At 36.4% G+C, this 27147-nt stretch overlaps 1 protein-coding gene across 12 annotated transcripts; it reads left to right on the top strand.

Annotated features, from left to right (window-relative positions):
• The first annotated feature begins 15776 nt into the window (after positions 1-15776).
• On the top strand, positions 15777-25477 carry LOC120083156 (Polynucleotide adenylyltransferase family protein). 12 transcript variants are annotated; one of them, XM_039038793.2, is made up of 14 exons: positions 15777-15933; positions 16301-16403; positions 16532-16654; positions 17070-17167; positions 19341-19424; positions 19550-19677; positions 20394-20466; positions 20560-20605; positions 20749-20858; positions 20934-21041; positions 21176-21235; positions 23070-23131; positions 23664-23976; positions 24668-25477. In XM_039038793.2, the coding sequence occupies exons 1-14, from the start codon at positions 15853-15855 to the stop codon at positions 24893-24895; spliced, it is 1617 nt and encodes a 538-aa protein (XP_038894721.1). In that variant the 5' UTR covers positions 15777-15852; the 3' UTR covers positions 24896-25477. The 12 variants fall into 12 exon arrangements, with proteins under 12 accessions (XP_038894721.1, XP_038894742.1, XP_038894712.1 ...); XM_039038814.2 differs by having other exon boundaries at positions 16529-16654; positions 20749-20765; XM_039038784.2 differs by having other exon boundaries at positions 16529-16654.
• Positions 25478-27147: the final 1670 nt, after the last annotated feature.

The following is a 27147-nucleotide window of genomic DNA, read 5'->3' as shown; positions in this document are numbered from 1 at the left end:
TTTAGATGAACTTAAGCATGTATATGTGATATACAAGTGGATCATGCCTTAAGTGATAACCTAAATAGGTATGTAGTATAAGGATTAAGGTGGGATACCTGATCCTGTTGACACTACGGATACGACTCGCTTTGTAGAGGTTTACAAGTATTGTAAACTACTATAGATGGTAGATCCTAACCATTCATGTAGAGACGTGCAAGTAGGGGTGTCCTATACAAAGAGTTTGTATAAGACCTGGGCCACGAGATGACTAGACTCTGTATATAACGTCATTGATACTAGAGACTTGCATCTCACCTAAACGACCATGGTGACACGACCTCAATCCTGAGTGTTTTGGGAACTTCTGCCTTTGAGGGCGGTCCTTTGATTAGTATGAGTAAGAGTGGTCAGATTGCCAACTCAATATGCCTACCTTGTTGAGGACTTGTCTGATCTGGGAGGTGGGAACTCAATCCACAAGATGGAATTCGCTTCTTTCCTGAAGTAGTGATAAGTAGAGAGATTGCTCCCTTAAGGGTTGATTCTGGGGCTTGAACATAGTGGCCACAGCTTCTCTTTGGAAGAGAAGACTCAGTCATAGTAGAACTATGACTTATGTTCATTAGAGAGATCAGTGGTACTTAAGGAGACAGATGTAACTACAGGGGCATAACGGTTATTGACCCAACTATACTTACAGCGATCTGTGAAAGGTTGTCGCACTGCTAATTGGTTAAGATGGACACATAGTGTATCTGTGGTAAGGAGAGTTCAGCTATCGATCTTTAGTGGAGTGTCTGGCAGTTAACGGATGATGGATCCCATGACTAAAAAATTTAGTCAGTTATTCACGTACTGTTGGAGCTTCGAGCTACAGGTCCATAAGGTCCCCTTGGTAGCTCATGGATTCAGTTGAGGATCAGTTTTTGGTGTTGATTTGAAATGTTCAAAATGACAAGAGGTATTTTGATTATATATGATATAATCAGTATGATGTATAAGATACATCTAGTGGAGGATTGATATAAGAGATTTACATTAAGTACCATGGAATAGAAAAAGAACTATGGTTTATATGTTTCATGAGATGAAATATTAAAACTATAGGTTATAAATATAGTATGATAAGTTGGTTATCATTTATATTTAGAATAATATTAATTATTGGATAATTAATTATTTTTCTTTAATAAACAAAGTAGTGGGTGGTTATTGGATTCATGGTAACCGTGAGTTTAAAAAGAAAGTGGTTTTCCTATTTTGAAAAGAAGTTTTACAAACGCTAATTTTTTTTTTGAGTTTTCTCTCTCGCGCAAAAGAAACTCATGTGGTCGTCAAGTAAATACAGATTTACTAAACGACGGCTGGACGAGCTAAACAATCGTGTAGTGGTGAGCTAAACAATTGTGCATTATTTATTAAATGATCACATAGTTTTGCTAGACGATCGTTTACCCTAAGTAAATGATCGTATAGTGTCTGTAGGCGATAGACCGAGCTAAACAATCATATAGTTTTATCTAAATGATTGGGCATCGACCTATAAGATAGGTCTCGCCATCTCCCACTTGCCCAATTGTGGACACTATTGGTGTTTCCTCCTTCGTCTGCCTCATACCAAGTCCAAACAGAGCCTACCCTCTGGATTCTCACACGGAGAATACCTAGGTAGCCTTGTTGGTGGTGTCAGACTCAACTCGACACCGTCGAGGTTTTCTGAAGGTTGTTCGTGGTGCTATAGAGGCTGCTCATGTCGCTGAGGAGTTTGTGGCCGAGGCGATCGTTGAGGACGAGCGCGAAGAGTTCGTGCTGTGTTGCGGTCGTGTAGATTGAGCATTCGTGGTCGTTGTTGTTCGAGCGTTTGTGAGCAAGGAGTGTGGAGACGAGGCAACAAATGTTCATAGAGTTCTTCCTTGTTCATTTGTTGTTCATGCTATAATTTCTGCATTTTAATTGTATAACCACTTGTTTGAAGTCGACTGTAAATGTATTGTTCATTCATGATTGTGTTTTGGAATAATCTTGTTCTACTGCTCATGGAAATCTCAGATCTAATTTCCTTCACTATAGACCTTTTAGGTTGTATCTTGAACATTGATCCATTTATGTCTCCACATACGATTCAAGACTCAAAAGACAATTTAGGATGTTAGTTTATTGGATTTAGTGTTAATAAGGCAAAACGCATACAACACAATCAATAACACTTATTGAAATAACATCAATAACTTTTTATTGATGACAATCAATTATTTACATTTACTGTTTATGAGTTTTAAGGCATAAAATCTAACAGATAGAATGACCAATTAAAGAGAGAGCCATTACTTACATTACAACGTTTTCAGGCAAACATTAGCTTATGACCTCTTTTGAATTTGCATTTATTTCTTCACCAGACTTAGACCATGTCTCTTGAACGATCTCAATACATGTGGCGCAAGACAATTCCACATATCGAGGTCGAAATGGGATCAGGTGTTTTCACGTCTCACTGTAGTGCCCAGTTTGTCTTCCTCCAATTGCATGTCCTAACATGAACGATTAGGATCAAATCGTTTGTAACACTTTACAAATCTTGTAACAATTACAAAATCAGTCATATCTGGAATGTCACAAGGTTAAAACACCAATCTTATCTATATACTACAGACCATTTAGGTTATTACTTAAACATATCCACCTGTATTTCAATCACATACATGTTTAAGTTACATAAAATAATCTTGGATCTTAGTCTATTAGTTTGTGTTACACAAATCTAAATGTGAAATAAAATAACTTCTTATTTTATTAAATAAATGAATTTTGTTTATACATTATAAACCACGAGATTTAGGACACAATCCAGATACCTCTAATATCACTTGTTAGGGACAATAAACGTCTAGATATCTCAACGATGGTATGATATTATTCACTTCGGACATAATTCCTCATGACTTTACTTTTGGTTTTACCCAAAAGACATTATACTAGTGTTGATAGTTATTCTCCCTTATATACCCACAATCATTCTTTTTCTTATATATCTTCGATGATTCTTTTATGTAGCCAAGATTCATTGCATTCCCAACACATACATGCATAATATATAAATCATAAACTACAATTTGACATAAGATGACACAAAAAGCCCTAAATCCCTTGATGGTTTACTTTTTTTTTTTTTTTTTTTTTTGTGCACTTTAAACTCATACATTCTATTAATGTAAAAATATATTGAATTTTTTTTTTTGTTTTTTTATGAAACATGAGTATTTTGTCTACCTTAAGTATAGTGTTTGCATGTAAAATATTGTAAAATATATGTTAAGGTCTTAAGTTGACATCTTAATTAGTTGTTAAAAATTTAGGAAAATATGAGTTTAATTGAAGGGTTAAACAAAAAGTTAAGTAAACAAAAATAACTACAAAAAAATCATGATTTTGGTTATTATAAAAAAAAAAACTGCACCAAATACCCATGATTTAGTAACTATGCACCCCAAACACAAACTTTCTAACTCCAAACTAAACGACCTAACACCCCAAATACAGACTTCATAGCTTCATAGACTTATCAACTCCACAGACATATTAACTTCAAACTTTAGAACTTAACTCGGTGCCTCGATGCAACCCTAAGCTTTAACTTAGTTGTGTGAGTGATATAATGCTTTGAGTGAGTATTTTTTTGTAATTGGTCGAGGAGGTGTTTTTTTGTATGTGTGTGGTTGTAATAAATTTTCACATAGTGAAATTCGTCTAGTCTGTGGTTTTTTCTCTTCTTTGAAGTTTTTCCATGTTAATTCTTGTGTTCCAATTTTTATTTTTTTCTTTTAATTTCTCTATTATTTTTTTCTTTATTCATATGGTAGTAGTGGGAGATTTTTCTGAACAAGTAGTGTCAAAGCTTTATTTCTTGAATTTTTGAGTGTGCTATGTAGTTGCATCATTGTCTAAACTTCTACATCAGAAAGAATTTTTTGAAATGTGATACATTAGTGTGAATAGTGTGGGGTGTTCACCATTTATAGATTTTCTAGGAAGAGAAGCAGATGAATTTGGGTGTGGAGAAATTTGATGAAATGATCAACTTTAGCTTGTGGCAAGTGCAAATCAAAGATGTGTTAATACAATATAGGTTAAACCAATTGCAAGTTAAATGGTGACGGTGGTCTAGTGGAGTCTAGGGGTGACTTCAGTAAAAAGTTAAAAGAAAAAAGTTTTCACGCAAAAGATAAGCTATTGGGAATGCTGACAGTCGAGGGACATGAAAAAAGGGTAGGTTTGTCAAAGAGCTTTGCATCGAATGTTGACATTGTCTTTCTCGTTAGAAAAAACAGTGACTTCCTTTGAAGAAGACGAAATTCATCCTTATGGTATGTCGACTTTATCATTGATAGAGGATGTCATGTTAACAATTCCACAAGTTTGCACATGGGCATTAGCTTGATGGTTATGCATAGTGTGTGGTGGAAGTTTATGTCGATGACTAAAGAATTTTCTGGTGAGCCAAGTAGGTGGAAGTTGCACCATAAATTTCAACAAGGTTTATCGACATATGATAGAAAAGGAACATCTTGGAAGGTGGTATTCCAAGTGGCTTATTCTTTATGGTGGAATGAGTTATAATTCTCAAGGTTGAGACTTATGATTGTCGGTGATGATAATGAATGTAGCAAAAGATGTAGATTCTTCAAATATCTTGTCAAGATAGCATTTGTTATATTTTGGAAAAATATTAGAAGTGTAGTTGTCTCACTTTAAAGAATGTTAGGAAAGTGACGAGAGCTCCAAATACTATAAAATGAGTATATATCTTTGATTTTCAAATCATCCCAATTTGAAGCACTATAAGCTTTAACTTAGTTGTGTGAGTGGTATAATACTTTGAGAGAGCGTTTTCTTTGTAATTGGGGATCAGAGAGAGATTTTGTGCAATTGTAATAACTTTTCACATAGTGAAAATTTTCAAGTCCATGGTTTTTTCTTTGGTTTGGAGTTTTTCCAATTAATTCTTGTGTTTTCAATTTTATTATTTTTCTTTCATTTCTCTGTTCTTTTTTCTACTTATTTGTGCGGTGGTAGTGGGTTGTTTTTCCAACAGAACTATATATTCAAAGTGTGAGTAACTCAATAATAAATGATATGTACTACCTCTCTTATAGTTCAAAGTTAAATCTCCACACTCCACCAGTTATGGTAATTTGTATAGTTGTACTCAAATTGATAATAACAATAGGTTGAATGTGATTTTGGTTGAGGCTTGTTTACTTCTAGTCTATAAATTTTTAAATGTTCAATTTAGTTCTTATACTTCCAATAAATCTTAAATCTAATCTCTATTGCTAGTTTGTTGTTTATTTTTTAAATAAAACTTTTGATTATTTATTAACATTTTCTCTAGAATTTCGAAAACATATTCACATAGTGTATTTTTTCATTAAAATTTATTATTATTATCATTAACCAATTTCGATAACATATAGCTTACGAAAAAAAAAAAGAACAAACTACATGAGCTAATTTTAAGATTCGTTAAAAGTTCAATGACTAAAATTGAATATCTGAAAGTAGAAATACCAAAATAAAATAAAACTCAAAGTATAGGCACAAAATTGTATTTTGATCTTGAAAGAAATAAGGTTAATTTGCAAATTTGATATCTATGATTTGGAGAAAATTAGAATTTAGTCATTATGTTTGATAAAACCTAATAAATAGTCTATATAATTTGATAAAATGCTCATAAATAGAATATATGGTCTTATGATGGTTTTATCAAAGCATAAGAACTAATGTGAGCATTTGGGCCCTGCCTTGGTGGAGTGGTATGTTATAGTCTACTCATTGTTAAGCCTCCTTTATAATAGTTGAAATTCTTAATCTTTATTACCCTGCTTAGCTAAAGTAAAATTATTCGAAAATTGTCATTGTCTAAAGTTTTTACTATTTTGTAACCATCCCATCTACTCATTTGTAACTGAGACTAAATTAGTTTGCACCCAAACACATACTATTATAAGATTAAAATAATTTGCATCCTAAATATAGACTATTATAACCTACCGACTATAATAACCAATTTAAACCCCCAAACAACCTAAGTTAAAATCAATAAAGTAAATTCTATTTTTTCTTTCCAAACCAATGGGAAAGTTTATTAAAAGACCTAAATCTAAAAACTAAACTAATTTTTGCCCATTTTTTTTAAAACTTAAGAATCTTGACCTTTTGCTTACATCACAATCAAGTAACTTCATAAAATTACCCTTAGTTTCTTCCTCGTCATTTTTCTTCCCTGTGATTCTTTCTTTATTTTTTCTCCTCCTCCTCTGACAAGATCACGTTTCTTCTTTGGTGAGACCATGCGACAAGCTTTGATGAGGCATTCTTCTTTGACCCTGATTTCTTCTCCAATGAGACCAAGCTTTTTTTTCTCCAATTAGCTTCTTCTTCTTACCCTCTTTTTTTGTTGTGTTGCAAAGTGAGACCCAACATGGAGAGCGAGAATAGAGAGTGTTAGAGTCGGAGAGTGAGATTGAGTGCGAAGAAGAGATCAAGCATTGGAGAGTAAGATGAAGCGCCTGAGAGTAAAACCATGAGAGAAAGGAAAAGAGGAAGCTATATGTGAGAGGAAAGAGATCGAGGAGTATTTTGGTAATTTCACCCAGATTTGACGTCAAGGTCAAAGAATCTTATCTTCAAAAAACAAGGTAAACCTCATTTCTCCCCCAATTTGGGTCATCTTACAAATATCCCCCAAACCTATTAGGGTTAATCTTGTAATTTAATAAAAAAAATATATAAATACAAATACTTTGTTCACGACTAATGAGCCAAAATGGAGCTCTATCCTTTCCCTTGCATTCCATAATATCTACTTTATAAAACCTCAATGTTCCATTTCAAAGTTAGAGGTGTGTATGGTTCGATTCGGTCTGATTTTGGGCCGAACCAGAAACAAATTGTAGTGCTCGGTTCTTAGTTAAGCAGAACTGTCGAAAATCAATTTCATTGATTTCGATTCTTGAACCGAACCAACTTAATTTGGTTTGATTCGATTTGGTTCGATTTTTAACCGATGGTTTAGTTTTTTTTAAAAAATAAAATATCCTGAAATTGAAAGCATATCTGTTGAATGAGAAATTTTGGACCAATCACAAGTCACCACGTCGTTTACTAAATTAACAACGAATTTCTAAATCATTGACTTTGGGTCCAATTAGAAGTTGACACATGTCCCGAATTGAATTGAAGACAAGTTTTGATGACGTCATGCGGATGAATCAGATGAGATCAAATTCAATTTGATATTATTATTTAGGCTTAAAGTCTAAACTACAAAAAAGTTGAATTGGACCCGAATTTCAGATCAGGCCCAAAACCAACTAATTGAGCCCAAGGGTCAAGCCCATGAAGCCCACCTGAGAACTCTATAAATAGAGAAGTTCTCTTCATTTGTAGGGCAGTATTTTCTACACTCAGAAGACCCAGAGAGAATTCACTAACAAGCAGACGACTCCCAAGACTCCTGAAGCTGTACTCCTATAAGGCAGAAGACTTTTGAAGATACAAATACTCTTCCAAGACTTCTACTTCAAGCTTCCAAGACTCCTGAAGCTGCACTCCTATAAGGCAGAAGACCTTTGACGATACAAATACTCTTCCAAGACTTCTACTTCAAGCTTCCAAGACTCTTGAAGCTGCACTCCTATAAGGCAGAAGACATTTGAAGACATAAATACTCTTCCAAGACTTCTGCTCCAAGCTTTCAAGACTTCTACTTCAAGAACGTTTGGTGCTTTCTTTCTCCAAGTCAAGCATATTCACCCAATTGAAAGAGAATCAGAGGATCAAATATTAGAGATCAAACCAAATCGCATCAAATCAACTCCAACATCAACACCAACTCAAGTTCAACTCCATGAAACACGTTTCTTCGAAAACCTCGTGTGAACAAATTGGCACGCCCAATGGGACATCTCTACCTCTCATCTCTCTCTCGTCATCAGAGTAAAAAAATCTACAGATGGCACCAAAGTAAGTTGCATCCAAAGCTACCGTCACAAGCAACACTTATATAAGCTCTATCATCACGGAGGAAATCTGGGGCCAACTGATGGAATTTCCTAAAGGCGGGATCATCATTAGAGAAAATCCCTTGTTTGAAAACTAGGCTTCTATTACTGATCTATCAGAGAAAGAATCACATTTTGATGTAGTGTCTGTCATGATGACTGATGTAACGATTGAGTCGACCATGGCAGAGATAGAGGTAAAGATAAATCTCCTAATGAAGGCTGCAGAGAAGCGAGATCATGAAATCGCAGCTTTAAAAGATCAAATACAGGCTCGAGATACTGCTGAATCAAGTCAATCCCCAGCTACAAAAGCCAATGATAAAGGAAAGACTGTCTTGCAGGAAAGTCAGCCGCCACAATCCACCTCTGTTGCCTCCCTATCAGTTCAACAGCTCCAGGATATAATCACAAACTCCATAAGAGCTCAGTACGAAGGACCTTTGCAAACCTCCTTTATGTACTCCAAGCCATACACCAAGAGAATCGACAACCTGAGAATGCCAACTGGGTATCAACCTCTAAAGTTCCAGCAGTTCGATGGAAAGAGCAATCCAAAATAACATATTGCATACTTCATTGAAACCTGTGAAAATGCAGGAACCAGAGGAGACCAGCTAGTCAAGCAGTTCGTCTGTAGCTTGAAAGGAAATGCTTTCAATTGGTTACTGATTTGGAGCCAGAAGTGATTGACAGTTGGGAACAACTAGAAAGGGAGTTCCTGAACTGCTTCTACAATACAAGGCGTACTGTTAGCATGATGGAGCTGACAAATACCAAACAGTGGAAGGGAAAAACAATCATCGATTACATCAACCGATGGAGAGCTTTAAGTCTGGATTGCAAAGATAGACTTACTGAATTATTTGCAGTGGAGATGTGCACTCAAGGCATGCATTGGGAGCTTTTCTACATCCTACAAGGGATAAAACCTCGTACGTTTGAGGAGCTAGCAACACGCGCTCATGATATGGAGCTGAGCATTGCCAACAGGGGAACTAAAGATTTCCTAGTCTCTAAAGGGAAAAAAATACAAAAATGATGCCAAGGGCACTGAAAAGATCGTGGGTAGTGCCACAAAAGAATCTATGGTTATTCATGTGACCCCACTAAAATTTTCCTCCAAAGGAAAACAAACAAAATTAGAAAGAAGGCACAATGAGGGCGAGAAGCATCATCCAACTCTTAAAGAACGACAAGAGAAGGTTTATCTATTCCCTGACTCTGATGTGGCAGATATGTTAGAGCAACTACTAGAGAAACAACTTATTCAGCTACCAGAATGCAAGCGACTGGAACAAGAAGGAAAAATAGATAATCCTAACTACTGCAAGTATCATCGAATCATTAGTCACCCAGTTCAAAGGTGCTTCGTGCTGAAGGAACGAATTATGAAGTTGGCTCGTGAAAAGAAGATTGAGCTAGATTTGGATGAAGTAGCTCAGACAAATCATGCTATAGTAGCGGTGACTTCAAATGTTCCAATACTGTCTGTGTCCCATGCTCAAAGACAAAGTCCGATCCAGTTTGGAGAATTCGAGCCTATAGTTGTTTCGTTCCAGCAAGAGATTCAAACAGCAAATTCCGAAAAGAAAGATGAGCTTGTTGAAGAAGACAACGAATGGTGGATAGTAGTGACTCATCGAAAGAGAAGACAACTAAACTCCACCCAAAAAGAGTCATGTTCCTATCGAAGCTATAGAAGAAGAAATAAGACTCATAAAAAGAAAGGCAAAAAGATGACACGAAAGCCTAAGCCTGCTAAGAAAGAAGACAAAGACTTCCCTCAATTCCGTTAGCCGGCAACTTCGACAGAATTTCTCCCAAGAAGCTTTCTCAATAATCATCCAGAGAAAGTATCAGAAGTTATTGCATGTCACACTGTCGGCATAGTGGAAGTCGACAACAATCATGTGACTGCTGAAGAAGTCAACAGAAGAAATGAAGCAAAGAACTTCTGTCTTCGATCGTATAAAGCCTCCAAGTGCTCGATCTTCAGTCTTTCAAAGATTGAGTATGGCCACGGTAGGAGAAGAAAACCAATGTCCAACGACTACTTCTGCTCGAACTTCAGCCTTCAAAAGGCTAAGTATATCCACATCAAAGAAAGATTAACCTCCAGCATTTACTTTTGATCATCTCAAGATAACAAGCGATCAACGTAAAGGAAGGATGAAAATCTTGAAGCCAACATCATTCTATGAAGAAAATAACGACGAAAATATTCACAGTCGTGTCCCTTCATGCATGAAGAGAAAATTTTCTGTGGACATAAGTATAGAAAGTTCCTTGATAGTGAAGCCAAAACTCACCATATTAACGAATCCTACAAATGAAGAGGATAATCAAAACCATGATGAAATAAGAGCTTCTGAAGTTTAAATTAAGAAGCTCCTCATTGCACAAACCTAAACTGCATGATGCTCCTAGCCCGCATGAGCTTAAAATGTGAACGGCTAAAAAAAAAATTGTATGAACTACATTACGACTTGATCCCTTTCATTATAAATGGTACGTAGGCAACTTAAAGAAATTTAAGTTCAGTCGTGCATAAAAAGAAAAAAAATTCTCTTCGAACTACATTATGACTCGATCTCTATCATTAAGAAAGGTATGTAGGCAGCTTGAAAGAAACTTCAAGTTCAGTCCAGTTAAAAAAAAAACTTGAACTACGTCATGATTCGATCCCTTTCTTTAAAGGTACAAAGGAAACTTAAAGAAATTTAAGTTTAGTCCATCAGAAGAGGTACCACAACCACCTAAGTATAATACTACAAGATTGATGTTGATCATCCCCGTCAAAGAATGACACTTCAGATTGAAGATGTCCATCCCTATCGGGGGCAACACAATGGGTTGAAGATGTTCATCCCTCGTAAGGAGCCAACACAGTAAATAAAAGGCACACACGTGGAATGCGCTTCGCTTCCTCTTTAAAAGTAAACTTATACGCTCCTCCATCTTCAAGTTTTGAGGCTCCATCGATGCTTCATCTTTATGCTCAAAGTCACAAAGTCAAGCCTACTGCCAAAGCTTCATGCTTCATTAAACTCAAATGTGAAGAATTTGTCGATGCTTTTTCAAACTTAAGTGCGAAGGTCTTGTCGATGCTTCTCCATATTTAAGTTCAAAGGCTTCATTGATGCTTCTCCATCTTTAAGTTCAAAGGCTTCGTTGATGCCTCTCCATCTTTAAGTTCAAGATTGGCATGCATGGCTCCACTTCCATCTTCAAGTTAAAGGTCGGTGTGCATGGCTCGGCTCCATCTTCAATGACTCGGTCTACAAAATCATGACGCAGCTTCGCTTCATCCCCAAACTAATGACATGGCTTCACTTCATCTTCAAAGTCGTGGCGTGGCTTCGTTTCATCTCTAAACTAATGACGCGGCTTCACTTCATCTTCAAGTCGTGGCGTGGCTTCGTTTCATCTCCAAACTGATGACGCGACTTCGCTCAATCTTCAAAGTCGTAGTGCGGTTTCGTTTCCTCTCCAAAATATTGGTACAACTTCATCTCTTCTCCAAAATTTGTGTAGTTTCGCTTCCTCTCTAAAAATGTGGGTATGGTTCCACCTCATATGCGAGATCAAGTTTGGTTTGTCTAGCTCTACCTCATATGTGAGGATGACTCTAGTCCCTCCGGCTCCACCTCATTTGTGAGGACAACTCTGGTCCGTCTGGCTTCACCTTGTACGCGAGATCGACTCTAGCCAACCTAACTTCGTTCAAAATCTTGATGGCACATTCTTCTCATCTTCAAGGTTTGATGGTATATCCGCCTCATCTTCAAATACTCAATGACATATTTCCCTTATCTTCAAATTTTGATCAAGGAGTAACATAACAAGGCAAACCTTTCGAGGATCCTCCCTAGAGTGATCGAATGGGAGAGTTGTATGCCTTTGCGGGGCCCCTTCCCATGACGATCAGGATACACAAACGGCACTACAAGGTAGACCTTTCCGAGATCCTCCCTAGGGTGATCTAATGGGAGAGTTGTAAGCCTTTGCGGGGCCTCTCCCATGACGATCAGGATGTACGAACGGTGCTACAAAGTAGACCTTTTCAGGATCCACCTAGGGTGATCGAATAGAAGAGTTGTAAGCCTTTGCGGGGCCCCTCCCATGACGATCAAGATAAACGAGCGCACCAAAAACGGGTCGATGAGATTAAAAAAAAAACTTGTTTTGTTGTGCTTCTTGGTTGCACCGTAACTCCTACAGAAAAAAAAAACAGTAGGGGAGCAAGTTAGTAAAAAAAAAAAAAAAGAGAGAGCAAAAAAAAAAGGAGAAAAGTGTGGGAAAAAAAAGAGAAAAAAATTTAAGAAACAAAAGAAAAAAAGAAAAAATATATATAAAAACAAAAAAAGGAAGGGAAGCCCTAATTCCCCATCTTTCCTTCTTTCTCCCTTCTCCTCACTTGCAGCTTCCTACTCAATTCAAGGTTGATTTGCAATCCGAGTCCGATTGACAAAGGATGTAAAGAACGTAAGATCGAAAGAGAATCACAATTCAAATTGCAAAGGACGTAAGCGAAGGAGATCACGCTACAAGATGAAGAAGAGCATGCGTCCTGCCAGTATTTATATAGCTAAGTTCAATGGGATTTTTTCTACTAATCAGTTGAAATCTGATAAAATCACGGGTTACTCAAACTGAATACTGTTTATTTTGTTGTGGAACTCCAATTCTTGCTAAAATTAGTTAAGAGTCACAAAAAAGATCATGCTCGATTGGAGGCTGCCTGAATTATGGGTCATGGTGGAGTTTTGAATCCCCAAATTCAACGGCGAGGAGTTTTGAGCTTAAAACTTGAGAGAATCTGGCATAAGCCAATAGTATGGAGAAGGAAATCTCGCTAAGGCTGGTATCGCTAGCCAAAAAGCAAACGGCTGCCTGAGATTAAAAAAAAATTATTAATAAAAATAATAATAATAATAATAATAAAAAGGGAGAATCTCGTTCGAAATCCTCTCGCTGGTGTCGCTCTCTCCCACAATCTTGCTCGAAATGCTCTCGCTGATCTCGCTTTCTCCCACGATCTCGCTCTCTCCAATGTCGCTCTCTCTCACAATCTCGCTCTCTCCACTCTCGCTCTCTCCCACTTTCTCGCTCTCTCCAACAAACTTCACGTGCTAATTACAAACACTGCAAATAGAAGATTATGAAAGGAGAGGAACTTGTGAACTTAGTCACCGCCTTGGTGCCTTCAGAGACAACGTGTTTGGCCAATTCGCGAAGATATCGTTGATGAAGCTGTTCATGATACCCATGGTCTTGCTGGAAATACCGATGTCTAGATGAACTTGCTTCAGCACCTTAAAGATGTAGATCTTCTACATTTCTACACTCTTCTTCATCCTCTTCTTCTTCTTGTCTCCGGCAGTAGAGTATCATTCCTTCTTCAGCTGTTAAACGAATCAAATTCGATTCTCAAATTAAGTTCTTGGTGAAGTTGGTAGGGTATCACCATGAAGTTGGTAGGATATTGCTGGTGATGGCTTGGTATCGCTGGTAATAGCCTGGTATCGCTAGTAATGGCTTGGTATCACTGGTAATGGTTTGATATCGCTGGTAATGGCCTGATCTCGCTGATAATGGCTTGGTATCACTAGTATTGGCCTGATCTCGCTAGTAAGGCTGTCTTCCAATATGTTGGCTCTCAAAATCTCTTCTATTTAAGTTCAAATTCATATTCCATTCAAATTGGAATTAAAACTAACTATTATTCCAAATCTCAGTCTAAAGCCTTTAATCTAAATTTTTATTCTAAATTCAAGCCAACCAAATCGGGTGAGATAAATGTCAAATCTGTCCCAAATTAAAATTTGGCTATATCCCAAATTTTATCAATATTCGAATGGTTAACCTTGATATTGAGTTATGAATAAAATGCGGAGTCAAAATTTGGTTATATTTCAAATTTTATTTCAAGTTTAAATCAACCTTAGTTTCTATACTCATTTCCAAGTAAAATTGAGCATATCCCAAATTTTTATCTCAAACCAAAATGGATCAAGATTCAATTTCACCCCAAATTCTATTCCGAATTCGAATTAAGTTAAATTAAATTTGCAATTAAAGTGGAACATAAATCCTACTTTAGTTCAAATTAAAGTTTACTTAGCGAAAGTGTGTCAAACGAACAAGATTTCAAATCAAAATTTTGAGCTAAATTCTCATATTTTAATCATAATGATGCACCAAATTAAAGGAGTCAAAAATCATACTTTGATCTCAAATTACATTTTTTCGAGATTCATCCACCCATATACGTGCATAAATCTCGAAAAGGGGGCATTTGTTGAATGAGAAATTTTGGATCAATCACAAGTCACCACGTCGTTTGCTAAATTAACGACGAATTTCTAAATCATTGACTTTGGGTCCAATTAGAAGTTGACACATGTCCCGAATTGAATTGAAGACAAGTTTCGATGATGTCACGCGGATGAATCAGATGAGATCAAATTCAATTTGATATTATTATTTAGGCTTAAAGTCCAAACTACAAAAAAGTTGAATTGGACCCGAATTCCAGATCCGGCCCAAAACCAACTAATTGGGCCCAAGGGTCAAGCCCATGAAGCCCACCTAAGAACTCTATAAATAGAGAAGTTCTCTTCATTTGTAGGGCAGCATTTTCTACACTCAGAAGACCCAGAGGAAATTCACTAACAAGCAGACGACTCCCAAGACTCCTAAAGTTGTACTCCTATAAGGCAGAAGACTTTTGAAGATACAAATACTCTTCCAAGACTTCTACTTCAAGCTTCCAAGACTCCTGAAGCTGCACTCCTATAAGGCAGAAGACCTTTGAAGATACAAATACTCTTCCAAGACTTCTACTTCAAGCTTCCAAGACTCCTGAAGCTGCACTCCTATAAGGCAGAAGACCTTTGAAGACACAAATACTTTTCCAAGACTTCTACTCCAAGCTTCCAAGACTTCTACTTCAAGAACGTTCGGTGCTTTCCTTCTCTAAGTCAACCATATTCACCCAACTGAGAGAGAATCAGAAGATCAAATATTAGAGATCGAACCACACACATCAAATCAACTCCAACATCAACACCAACTCAAGTTTAACTCCACGAAATACGTTTATCCGGAAACCTCGTGTGAACAATATCCAAACCAAAAAATACCTGAGATGGAAGATGAAACTTGGAAGTTGGAGAAAATGAAAATGGAACTTGGCGGTTGATGTGGAAGGATGTGATGGACGGTTGAGTGAAGTTGTGGAGGTAAATGAAGAGATGTGATGGCATGACCGGTTGATGACTGAAAAACGACTGTGGCGACCAGCATGGGAAGGAGAGCGAACTGCGACTGGTGGCAACGGTGTGGAGAGGATAAGTGAAGAAGAAAGAAGAAGAGTGGTTGAGTAGGAATGGTGGTTGTGGGTGTGGCTGACAACTTGGACCTAGGGTTTTTTTTTTAAAAAAAAATTGGGCATCCCATGGAGAATAATAAAGATCGAGATGAGCTGATAAAAATAAGATTGGATATAACTATTAGACCGCTGGATTGAGATAAATAATACTATGAATATATATTTATTCATATAAAAAATAATATATCTATTAATATAATGGGATCGGTTTGGTTTGGTTTTTCAAATCGAACCCCTCGATTCCATTCTACAGTGAACCGGTGATTCTATTTGCTTTAAAAAATGGTTCGGTCCGATTTGGTCTGGTTAGTCGGTTTTTTTGGGTTTCTGCACGCTTCTACCTAAAACTTACTCCCCCACTCAACGTTCTTCCTTACCTTAATCTAAGGCTTTGCTTGGTCATCCATGGCTATGGCATTTTCAGCTCCAGGGCTTGCTCGGAGGATTCCTTACACTCGCTCTCCGCTGCTCTTTTGTATTCGCAAGGTCTCTTGGCGCTTTCCCTCCTTTCTACGAATGATTATCCGCTTCTATGTTAGCTATGGTTGTTACTGTCATATCATGTGAATGTGTAATTAATTGTTGTGTGCGTGAGGAGAGGTCACTCATGGAGATTGAAATGAGGGTTTTCTTCTGCGTATTGGCTACTACTGCTGTAGGCGAATTTGAACGTCTTTCTCTGCCCATTCCCATGGAAGTAGAACTCCTTAGTAGATTCACTAACCTGTGTGCTCACTTCTCTATTCTTTTCCTTTTCTTGATTTTTATTGCTGTTGCTGTGTTGTTCTTGTGTCTTTCTTGGGTATCTTAAATCAGGAAAATTTCAGTAAACTACTAACTCTTTACTCTGTAGGCGCGACTTCAAAGCTCCGTAGCCATTAGGTTTGCTGCTGAATCGGGAATCCTCTGCAAGGAGGAAGATAAAGATTGTATTTCGTTTGCTTTGCGTAGAAAAGGTAAATGAAATTGTTCCATCTCTTCTGTATGTGTCTTTTTTGAATTTCCAATAATTGAAGACATCAGCTGGGAGCCTTGAAGCTCTAAAATTATACTAACCCGACATATTTGATTCTGAATGGAGAAGAAATAGAGCGGACTGATAGCTCAATACCTCAATGGAAGACATTGAGTTCTGAGGATGTTGGGATTGATACATCAATGATTTCAAAGCCTACGCGACTGGTTTTAAATGGACTGAGGAAACAAGGTATTCTTTGTCTTTCTGAAACGATGGTTTGGTGTTGGTGATGCATTAATTTGGTGGCTAATGTTTGAACACTAGAATAATCTAGAGTGCTGCCTCCATCATTCTGATTCAATCTCCTTATTCCAATATCTGATTTTACTATTGTCCAACCTTTCGTGAAACTTGTTCTTCCCTGTTTAAAAATCAATATTTTCACATGCCAGGTTAATAGAAGTATAACCTTGAGAATTTTATTTCGGAATTTTGAAACTTGATCAAAAGATGTAGTTGTAGGAAGAAGACTTTTGAGCTTGATCTTCATCATTGAATACACCTGAATGCTCTTGGTGTTCACTGTTCAGCTAGTGACTGCTGTAAACACATTTAAATGATTTTCTAACTTTTTTGGTTTATTTTTGATACTTCTAACGTGTAGGGTATGAAGTTTATCTTGTTGGTGGGTGTGTTCGGGATCTTGTCCTAAGGAGAATTCCTAAAGACTTTGATATCATCACTTCAGCTCAGCTCAAAGAGGTTCTATCTATATGTTTATGATTGTTTTTACTTGGAATTTTGTTATACTTGGCATGATGATATAGCTATTTTTGCATTCGGACAGATTCTTGCAAAACTTAGTTTCCTTTGAAAAAGTACTTCTCGTAATTGACAGAAAGAAGATTTTGGCCTTATAACCTTCTAATATTCTTCTATTTAAATTATATAATGAATGAAACTTGGCTGGTAGCAAAGCCTGTAACTTTATGAGATGAGAACTGGGGAAAAGAAAGATTGAATTATATAAGATCTGCCCCCATGTGGCCAAATTTAATGGGCAAGAGTTCTGTCAATAGCAAGCAACTTGGGATTCTCATAAAGATGCACTTAAGGTGGCGTTTGGCGCGCAGAGTTGAGTGGGTAATTATTATAGGAGGAGAGTAATTGGGAGAGTTGATGCGAATAACGAGGTGAGAAATGTGAGTTAACATGAATAACGAGGTAATAGACCTCTTTAATAATTGGTGAACCAAACGGTGGGTGGGTTTTTTTTACCCACCCAACCCAACTCAACTTGGGGGCCAAACACCCCCTAAAAGTTATCTTCTTATTCCATAAAAAAAAAAAAAAAAAAAAAAAGGAGAGAGAAAAGAAAAGAAAAGAAAAGAAAAGAACTATACTTTTACCACCATGGATTGGTTTACTAGTACTTTGGGCTTGTAAAAAGTTAAAAGAACTTGGAGGAAATGAGTTCAAATGGTGATGGCTAACTACTTTGGATTAAAATGTTATGAGTTCCTCTAAAAACCAAATTTGGTAAGAACTAGCTTGGATGCTGAAAAATGTGAAGAGTGTATATATGAATGGAATTCATGGTTTGCAGAATGATTTCTGATAATCATTTTATAGGGTAAAGCAAAGTTTGAAATAGAAGCAATATGTAGCTCTTTCTATGTTTCTTTCTTGACTCTGTGCTGTGACTTTCCAATACAATCGTTAACTAGTATTTAAGCACAACCTAATATTTAGTTTTGAAAAGTAATCTGAAAATTGTAAATGAGTTTGAAACAATACACCTAAAATATTGCCTAGGCCTTTAAAGTTTTGATTATCGTTTTGATTTATTTTGATAATTATACAATATAGATGGTAATTGTTTTGGAAGTGTGTAGTGGACACTGATTTTTTTTAATGGAAAAAAACGACGTTCATTGAGGAAAAATGGGAGAATACACGGGCATACAAAAAAACTAAGCCCACTAAAAAAGGGGAGACTCCCATTAGAAGAAGGGACTCCAATTTTGTAAAGTCTCACACTAAGAGAATAGTTACAAAAGATCTTCAAAATCAAAGTCCAAAGGGAAATATGAAAACAAACAAGGAACCAAAGCTCCCTATGATCCTTCTTAACTCTGCTAAATACCCTACTGTTCCGCTCGCCCTACAAGATCCATAAGACTGCACACACCCCAACAAGTCAAAGAAAATGGCATTTTATCAAAATGCATTGTAAAATCACAATGTATCAGTGTCCACCACAATGATGAAGGACTTGCTACATAAAGGACACTCGCAATGCATTTGAACACTTATCAAAAGCCAACTATGAACTGTTTAAAGAACTTCATAAGAAAATTCGAGATGCTATAAGTACACTAATATTTAAGATCTCACAGGCATGCATTAGCATTGTAGGCACATGAAAACTCTAAATGCATGAACACGTACTTAAACTAAATTTATGCATACTTCATCTAGTTAAAAACAAAAAAAGCTTAATTGTGAACATCCCCGTAAACCATTTCTTTTTTCCAAGTCTCTAAGTTATTCATTCAAAATATGAATTTGTGAGTCTTCGTGAAGATATCCATAAATTGATCTCTTGGAAGTTGTTTTTAAAAACTATTTCCTAAATTTTAGAACAAAAGATCAGTAGGGGAAAAAAAAAAAAGAAAAAAAAAATACTGGTTTTCAACAATTATTTTAACCATATTTTCTCTTAGTTTGTTCTCGTGGGTAAACTAACTATTGTTTCCTTTGTGAATTAGGGGTGTGTAAGCAGTTGCTCTAGAATAAAATAACCTTCATATTGCAAGTCACCTATACATAGTTCCCTCAATAGTTTTTAAAAATATTCTACTTTCTTTCTGGTTATCTTTTACATCATTTTTCCACAAACTGTTATTCGGCTGAAGTTCATTAACATATGTAGGTACGGAAAATTTTTACCCGATCTCTAATCGTTGGAAAGCGGTTTCCAATTTGTCATGTATATGTGCTTAACACTATTATAGAGGTTAGTTGATTAATTAGTGCTATCTGTTGCTCTAAAAAGGCTCCATTATGTAGTTCTTGTTAATGGTTATCTTCAAGACAAATAATGCCTACACTCGTTTTTCATTTTTGGTGCATGATGGAAAGGTTTCGAGCTTTAGCACCTCTGGAAGTAGGAATGGTTTTAATAATTACATTACCAAACCTTCCAACTTAAATGAGCCTGATTATATTCGCTGGAAGAATTGCTCTCAGCGGGACTTTACAATTAACAGGTTACGCAGCCAGATTCCTTAATCTATTTCTGTTGTCTTCATTTTCTTTTATAGATGAAAAAAAATAGATCTATGATACTGATATAATACTTTTAACTATTTAAATTTGGAAAATATTAATTTATATGGTTGTCTCAATTAAAGCCTTGAACTAATAATTGTATCATTTTAAGCTTCAAACTTTTGTAAGTGTATCAATTTATACCCTCCATTATGTTCCATTCGAACAAACATCTTGTGAGATTCATAATTTTATCTATTAAACCCTTAAACTTTCATAAGCACATCAGTTTGACTCTTAGTTAGGATTTCCTTTGAGAATTGTTCATACATCAATTCTAATGTCTATTTTGTTAATCCAACAATTGAAGTAGTCTACACACGTGTAAGAATTGAAGCATTGACAATTTTCAAAGGTAACTTTAATAAATGGTCTAAATTGATTCACTTACGACAATTTTGGAGTTTAACTGAAATAATTTTATGCCTCACATGATATTTTTTGAACGAAATCTGAAGGAGGGCTTAAATTGATACACTTATGAAAGTTTAGGGTTTAAATCAATACAATAGTTCATGGTTTTAATTGATACAATCCCCAAAATTTATGGGTATAAATTGATGTTTTCCCTTTTCTTGACTTTGTTGTAACGTTGCCTCTCAGGTGTAAATGTTGGTTGTAACCCTTTACTTCATTTTTCTTCTAATCCTTGCAGTTTGATGTATGATCCTTACAAAAAGATTGTATATGACTATTTGGGGGCAATGGAGGACATAAGAAAATCCAAGGTGTGCCTTTATTGGACCAGGTTCATTTCTAGAGTTTTTCCAATGAGTTGTTGAGGAGGTGTAATTTTTGTTTCCTCTTGTTTCTGGATGAAGGTGCGAACTATAAAACCTGCAAATCTTTCCTTTACTGAGGACTGTGGTGAGCAAATGTTTTATACACAAGTGTTTAAATTTTGGTGTTTCTAAGCATCAGGAAATAGTAACATGAGAATCATTTTTTTTTCCTTCTTATTTACCCATAGGTTGCATGCAAACTTAATGTATTGTAATCTAATGCCTCAGCTCGAATTTTACGTGCGGTAAGAATCGCAGCTCGATTAGGATTTTGTTTTACCAGAGACATAGCACTTTCCATAAAAGAGTTATCTTGCTCTGTGTTAAAACTTGACAAGGTATCTGCCATTCCGGCTAATTATGGTTTTGATATCTCCTTAGGCCAATTTTCAATTTATCTTTTAATATTACAGGGGCGAATACTTATGGAAATGAATTATATGTTAGCATTTGGATCTGCAGAGGCTTCTTTGAGATTATTGTGGAGATTCGGACTTCTCGAGATACTTCTTCCAATCCAAGTATAGTTCTTGTTCTACGATTTCTTTATTTATGTTAAACAAAAGCTTAGTGCTGCAATTTTCTGTGTCTCTCTCTCTCTCTCTCTCTCTCTCTTCCTTCCTTGTCCTAATTAGTTATTTATTGTATCTTCTAGGCATCATATTTTGTTTCCCAAGGATTCAGGAGGCGTGATGCAAGTTCAAATATGCTGCTGGTTAGGGCTGCTTATTGTTCACTATTACAAGTTATAATGCCATGTTCTATCTATGAGAATGACCCGATCTTTTCCTACTTTTAGAAAAATTTCCCTTTTCTTGCTCGTTTTTTCCTACTACCTTTAATCATGGTAGCTATTGAGGTGGACTTCCGACTTCCCATGTGGATTGTGATGAGGCGTTCTTCCTTCATCATATTTGGGGCTTCTCTTAGATATAACCCTAGGAGTGGAGTTTTGGAACCCTATCTTCAAAATAGTTCTCTAAAAAACAATCCTTTTGTCTAAAGGAGGAAAATTGACCTTTATCCAGTCAGTCTTGAGCGGGATTCTGATCTATTTCCCGTGTTTACCTTGGTCTTAATCAATAAGAAGTTGGAGAGGTTTATGAGAGACTTCCTTTTGTGAAGGAGTTGATGAGGGGAGGAGAGGTTTATGAGAGACTTCCTTTGTGAGGAGTTGATGAGGGGAAAAGGTCTCACCTGGTGATTTAGGACATGGTTTCTAGACCATTGAATCTCAAGGGTCCAAGATTGGGTAACTTGAGGCATTGGAAGAAGCCTTTTTGACTTAGTTGTTGTGGCGCTTCTTCTTGGAGCCCAACTTCTTTTTCTAAAAGTTTGAATCCTATTGTGTGCATTATTCCTCTCTTGCGTTCTTCCTACCCTTCTTTGGAATTCAACCAATATTTGTCTAACAGGAAAACTACGGATGTTGTGAAACTTCTTTCTTTATTTGAGGGGTTTGTGTTTGCCCTTGGATGGGAAGGGATTGTCAATTTTGGACTCTTGATTCTTCTAGGAAGTTCTCCTTAAATTCTTCTCCTAGTTGAGGAACTCTTTTACCTCAGTGAGGCCCACTTTTTCCTCGTCTTGGAAAGTTAAAATTTCCTAGAAGGTGAAATTCTTTAGTTCGCTGGTGCTGCTCTTGCTTGGCTTGAGGCATTGGTTCATTCCTTGCAAGTGTGTGTCTAAAGACATGGATTATTTTCTTTGATATTATTGGTTCGTTCACTCTGTCTAGGATATCTATTTTCAACTGTTGGCCTTGTGAGGAGCAGGGAGTGTAGATCTATGATGGAGGAAACCCTCTTGCATTCACCCTTTTGTGACAAGGGTTGAGTTTTGTAGCAGGCTGGCTTCTTTGCTATCCTATCGGGTCTTTGGCTTGAAAGGAATAGTGGAGTGTTTAGGGAGTGGAGAGCCCTTGGGAAAAAGTTTGGTCTCTTGCGATGTGAGGTTTAATGCCTCTGTTTGGGCATCTGTTTTCAAGGATTTTTGTAATCATCTGTTAGGTTTTATTACGATGGATTGGAGCCCCTTTTTGTGTAGTTAGTTGCTACCCTCATCTGCGTGGGTTGCTTTCTTGTATGCTTGTGGTGCTTTTGTTTTGTATTATTTCATTAATCCTCAATGAATGCTTGGTTTCTCAGAAGAAAAGAAAAAGCAATAGATCACACATCAAAAGATATCTACTTGATGCCCACATCTCTCTCCCATAAACTATCCTCTCCCCATACCATGTTTCTCACTTGCGACTTACCTTCTTATATTTCCATCCTTCTCCTTCTAGAACATGTAAAGTGCATAGTTTGTTTTTCTTGGTTTCTCCTTCCTATCAGAATCCTTAAATTTAAATACATTTTTCTTGCTCTTGTTTCCCTACTACCCAAGATTGTTAACATGGTGGCACAATGTGCTTAGCTTAGTGACTGACCTGGTTATGAAAGATACTGCTGTATCGGCCATGAGTATAAACACAGGGATTTTTATTTTCTGGCAAAACAATTTACATATATACATGAGACCAATTCCCTTTATTTGCAATCATGCAGATTTTGCTTTCCAACCTTGATAAATTTGTGGCACCCAATCGACCATGCCATAGCAGCTTATGGTACAATAAATCTTTTGAATACTATCATTACTTTTCGATTATTGGAAATTTATTTAATTTGCATGTCATCGAAGCAATGTTGTTGAAATGTACAGTTATTTTCATTATTCTATAAATCTAGTTAACAAGTTAATTTGGCATTTTAAAATTTTGTGGAAGCTGTAGTTGCAACATGCAATAAATGGTTTTGAGGATGGGTTTTCTGGAGAAACCAAAATAGCAAGCTAATGCTTCAAATTTTGGCTAATACGGCTCCTCTTGGAACCCAATAACATTGTCTAAAGAGTGGATCTCGAGTTCTAAATCACTGTTTAACGGAAATGAATTTCGCATTTGTTAAATTTTTCATAGTTCACATAAGCTAGATCTGATTCGATGCATAAAAGATCCCTTAAAATCTATTGCATGATGAGCCAAGATTAGTTAAATCAACAATACAAAATTTTGAAGGTCTTATGTTAGATTGTTATTTGTCTGTACTTGTTAGATGAGATTTTCTAGATCATCTCCAAGATTTTGTGCTTTATTTCAGGATTGCTCTCTTAGCATTTCATAAAGCTTTGGTTGACCAGCCTCAAGATCCAGTGGTTGTTGCAGCATTTAGCCTTGCTGTCCATAGTGGTGGATCCTTGTATGAAGCAATTGAAATAGCCCAAAATATATCGCAGCCACATGCATCATTTCATGAAATAGTAGAAAGTAACCACAAAGAATCAGATTATTCACTGCTGGAGCAGGTCGTTGATCTTGCAGTTTCAGTGGATGCCGTGATATGCAAGATGACCAATAAGCAATATGTTTCACAAGCTATGATCAAATATCCTCAAGCACCTTGGTCAGATCTGGTGAGGGTCAGAATTTTTTATTAATATTTTGATTTTGGTTTCTGGTGATCTCAAGTAATTAAGATATGTTAAATTTTTAGGGCTATGGTTGGAGTGCTTTTACGTTCAGGAGGAACATGGAAAGCACTTTTAAGAGTCTAAAACCAAACACCAAAGTAATCTAGTGTTAGGCGCGTTTAAGGTGCCCATAATTGAATTACTTTGGCTAAACGCGTTTAAGGTGCCCATAATTGAATTACTTTGGCTAAACGCAATTATTTTTGCCACAGGAGCATTCTCAAACCTTAATTGAAGTTTCTGCTTGTGTTAATGCATGAGTGAAACTCCATAGTCCATACTTCTGGGTAGTGATTAGATGATATGGAATATTGTGGGTGCTTGGATATTGAGCTAGAAATGCGGATGTTGCGATTTCTTTTACCTATTGACCGATATCAGTTCTGTCGTAAGCTTTTGTGTTTGTTCTCCTTAAAGATATTTATCTTTAGCTGCTATATGCAGATCCCTTTTATTTGATTGGCACAGAATTTATGAAGCCATTTCTATTTATATTAATGTTTTTGTTAAATATGGTCAAGGAAGTAGGATAGAAGCTCTTTCTAAATGCCGTGCCTTCCATTATTGCTAAACTTCCCATGCTAGCATATAACATCTTTAGTCTTCTAATGCTCTTTGTTACTTCCATCTGCAGGTTTTCATCCCACAGGCTTTGTCAATGAGGGTACGTGCAATTTTTGGATGTGTTAGGAGCAATGAAAGGGGACCGATTCCGAAAAGAAGTAGAACAATCAACCATGATTCCTTGGCTATGGGGATCTTACCGGAGGTTCGACATGTTTTTGCTAGGATTGTTTTCGACACAGTTTTCCCTCGAAAGCAAAATGGACAGTTCAATAATGTCGAACCAACCAAGAGATGAACAGATTAAATGTATTTCTTTTTGCAATATGGCAACAGGACGAGATGACTGATCTTAAGTTGATCGAGAAGCGCTTAGCTTGTCGATATGAAGGGCCAAATGATGTTGCATTTGGATCTTCCATTGGGTGAGTGGTGAAGGCCATATCAGGCTGAAAAATTCAACAGCAGAAGCAAAGGCTTCAGGTTGATATTAATATCTGGTCTCTGAAGAAATACCGTTGAAGTTTGGGAATGTGCACTGGGGGAAAGTGGATTGAATTGGGAGTTCATTTGATCTGAATCATCTTCCAACTTGAGTTTTTGGACATTCATTACAATAATACCAGAGACTTAAGTAATTGAAGCTTTAGTTTCACCTGAGTGTCAAAATTTCAAACCACTTTGTCGAGGCCTACATCCAAGGAGTTTTGAGAGGCTTGTCTTACTATTTTGATCACTAGACTTCGAAATTTAATAGATCTCCCAAAGATGTTTGGAGCACTAATTTGGAATGGGTAGCCCACTCAACATTTGAGGTGTATGTTAAAATAATAGGAAAAGGGCTTCTACATCTTTAGTCTAATTACAAAAATTTCTTAAATTCTCTCTCTCTTTTTAATGAGTAATCTAATGAGATGAAATATTACACAAAAAGTGGCCCACATATCACCCTCTATGAATTTCAATATTTTTGAAAAGAAATAATAATAATAAGATAAAAATACAAAGACGCATATGGAAGATAATATAACATATTCACGCTCCTTAAATAGTTCAGCACAAAAGGAAGTTTTCCCTCATTTGCAAAATCATTCACATTCAAACAAAATCAGCGATTGGTGAGAGTTTTGAAAGCAAAAAATTGTCGAGAAACTAGAACGTTGGCAAGGAGATGCTTCCTTCAATTGGTAAGGTTTCGAACATGTTAGATATATTTGGGAACAAAACTCTTATATCTCATATATTTAGGGTTGGCAAAATTCCCCGTGGAGAATTCCCGGTTTGATCGGGGATGGGGTCAAATCGGGAAATTTTTTCAGGGGTCCGTCTGGGGACGAGTGGGGACGGGGATGGTATCCTCCCCCGACCCTGACCCCGATTTTATTTAGTTATATTTTAAATATTTTATAAATATATATTTATAATATATAAAATAACTTATTTATATGCATGCTTATAATGTATACTATAGATTTATAGTGTTGTAAGCCCAATATTGAATATATAAATTCTAAATTTATGTCCAAAAGACAAATCCAAACTTAAAAAATTAAAAGAAAAAAATGGAAAATTCCCGCAAAGGCATGGGGGGAATTTCCCCCACGGGGCTAGGGACGGGGGACCCTCCCCCGCCCCACCCCGGCCCTGTTGCCAACCCTAAACATATTTAACAATCTTCTCTCTGCTACCCATTGGAGAATATCAATAGAAACACGTTGACATAAAAAATCGTCGTTAGAATTCCCTTAAACTTCTGCAGTATAGATGACATCCAACCCCATTTGTCCACCACATCTTGATTGTCGTTGTTAGGCTCCATTTTCTCCAACAAGCATCTGGCAACGACGTCGTCGTTCTTTATAACTCAAGGATCTTCGAGAAGGTCAGAATCACCTCCTCCGATAAAAAATTACTCACCACCATTGCTGTCAAAATCATCAAAACTACATTCATCTTAGTCACGACATTCCTACTCGACCGAATCAAACATGGCCCATTGATCCTCATTTATATCGTCGACCAAATGGTTTCACTTGCTATCCTAGGGTTCAATCTTACAATCATCAAACTTGCCCATGAAAGTCACGTGGGCTAAGTACATAACATATATGAGGTTTATTTATGCATTTGTTTTCAATTTCAAATATATGTGGGTTTATTTTAAATAATCTGAGGATGTCATCTATTTTACTTTATATACATGTGTATATATGACGAAGTATGTGGAATATATCTCAGTTTCAAATATATACATGCGTATATATGGCAAAGTATGTGTAATATATATCTCGATAGAAAGAGACTAAAACTAAAATATGAACTACATATTATATAACAACTTTAAATTTGTACTTGTTATAAATACTGCTCGTCTTATTTTCTCATCTTCTTTGAGAAGGAAGGGGCTTCTTAAATAAAATAATCCCTCACTACAAATAAGGGAAAATATATAAAAAATAAGCAAAGATAATTAAAATAAATACAAAGATTATATTTAATATAAATGGAAATGATCAACACTCCCCCTCAAGTTGGTGTGAAGATATCATT

Source organism: Benincasa hispida, chromosome 1 (genome assembly GCF_027475165.1).
Source record: "Benincasa hispida cultivar pf3 chromosome 1, pf3_genome.v1.1, whole genome shotgun sequence".
NCBI lineage: Eukaryota > Viridiplantae > Streptophyta > Magnoliopsida > Cucurbitales > Cucurbitaceae > Benincasa > Benincasa hispida.
This window is presented reverse-complemented; position numbering and strand designations above follow the sequence as displayed.

Coding starts and splice junctions, on each gene's coding strand:
- LOC120083156 (XM_039038761.2), top strand. CDS start 15,853: ATGGCTATGGCATTTTCAGCTCCAGGGCTTGCTCGGAGGATTCCTTAC. Junction 19,678..20,393: donor CGGGACTTTACAATTAACAG/GTTACGCAGCCA, acceptor TAATCCTTGCAG/TTTGATGTATGATCCTTACA. Junction 21,236..23,069: donor CAAGTTCAAATATGCTGCTG/GTTAGGGCTGCT, acceptor GCAATCATGCAG/ATTTTGCTTTCCAACCTTGA.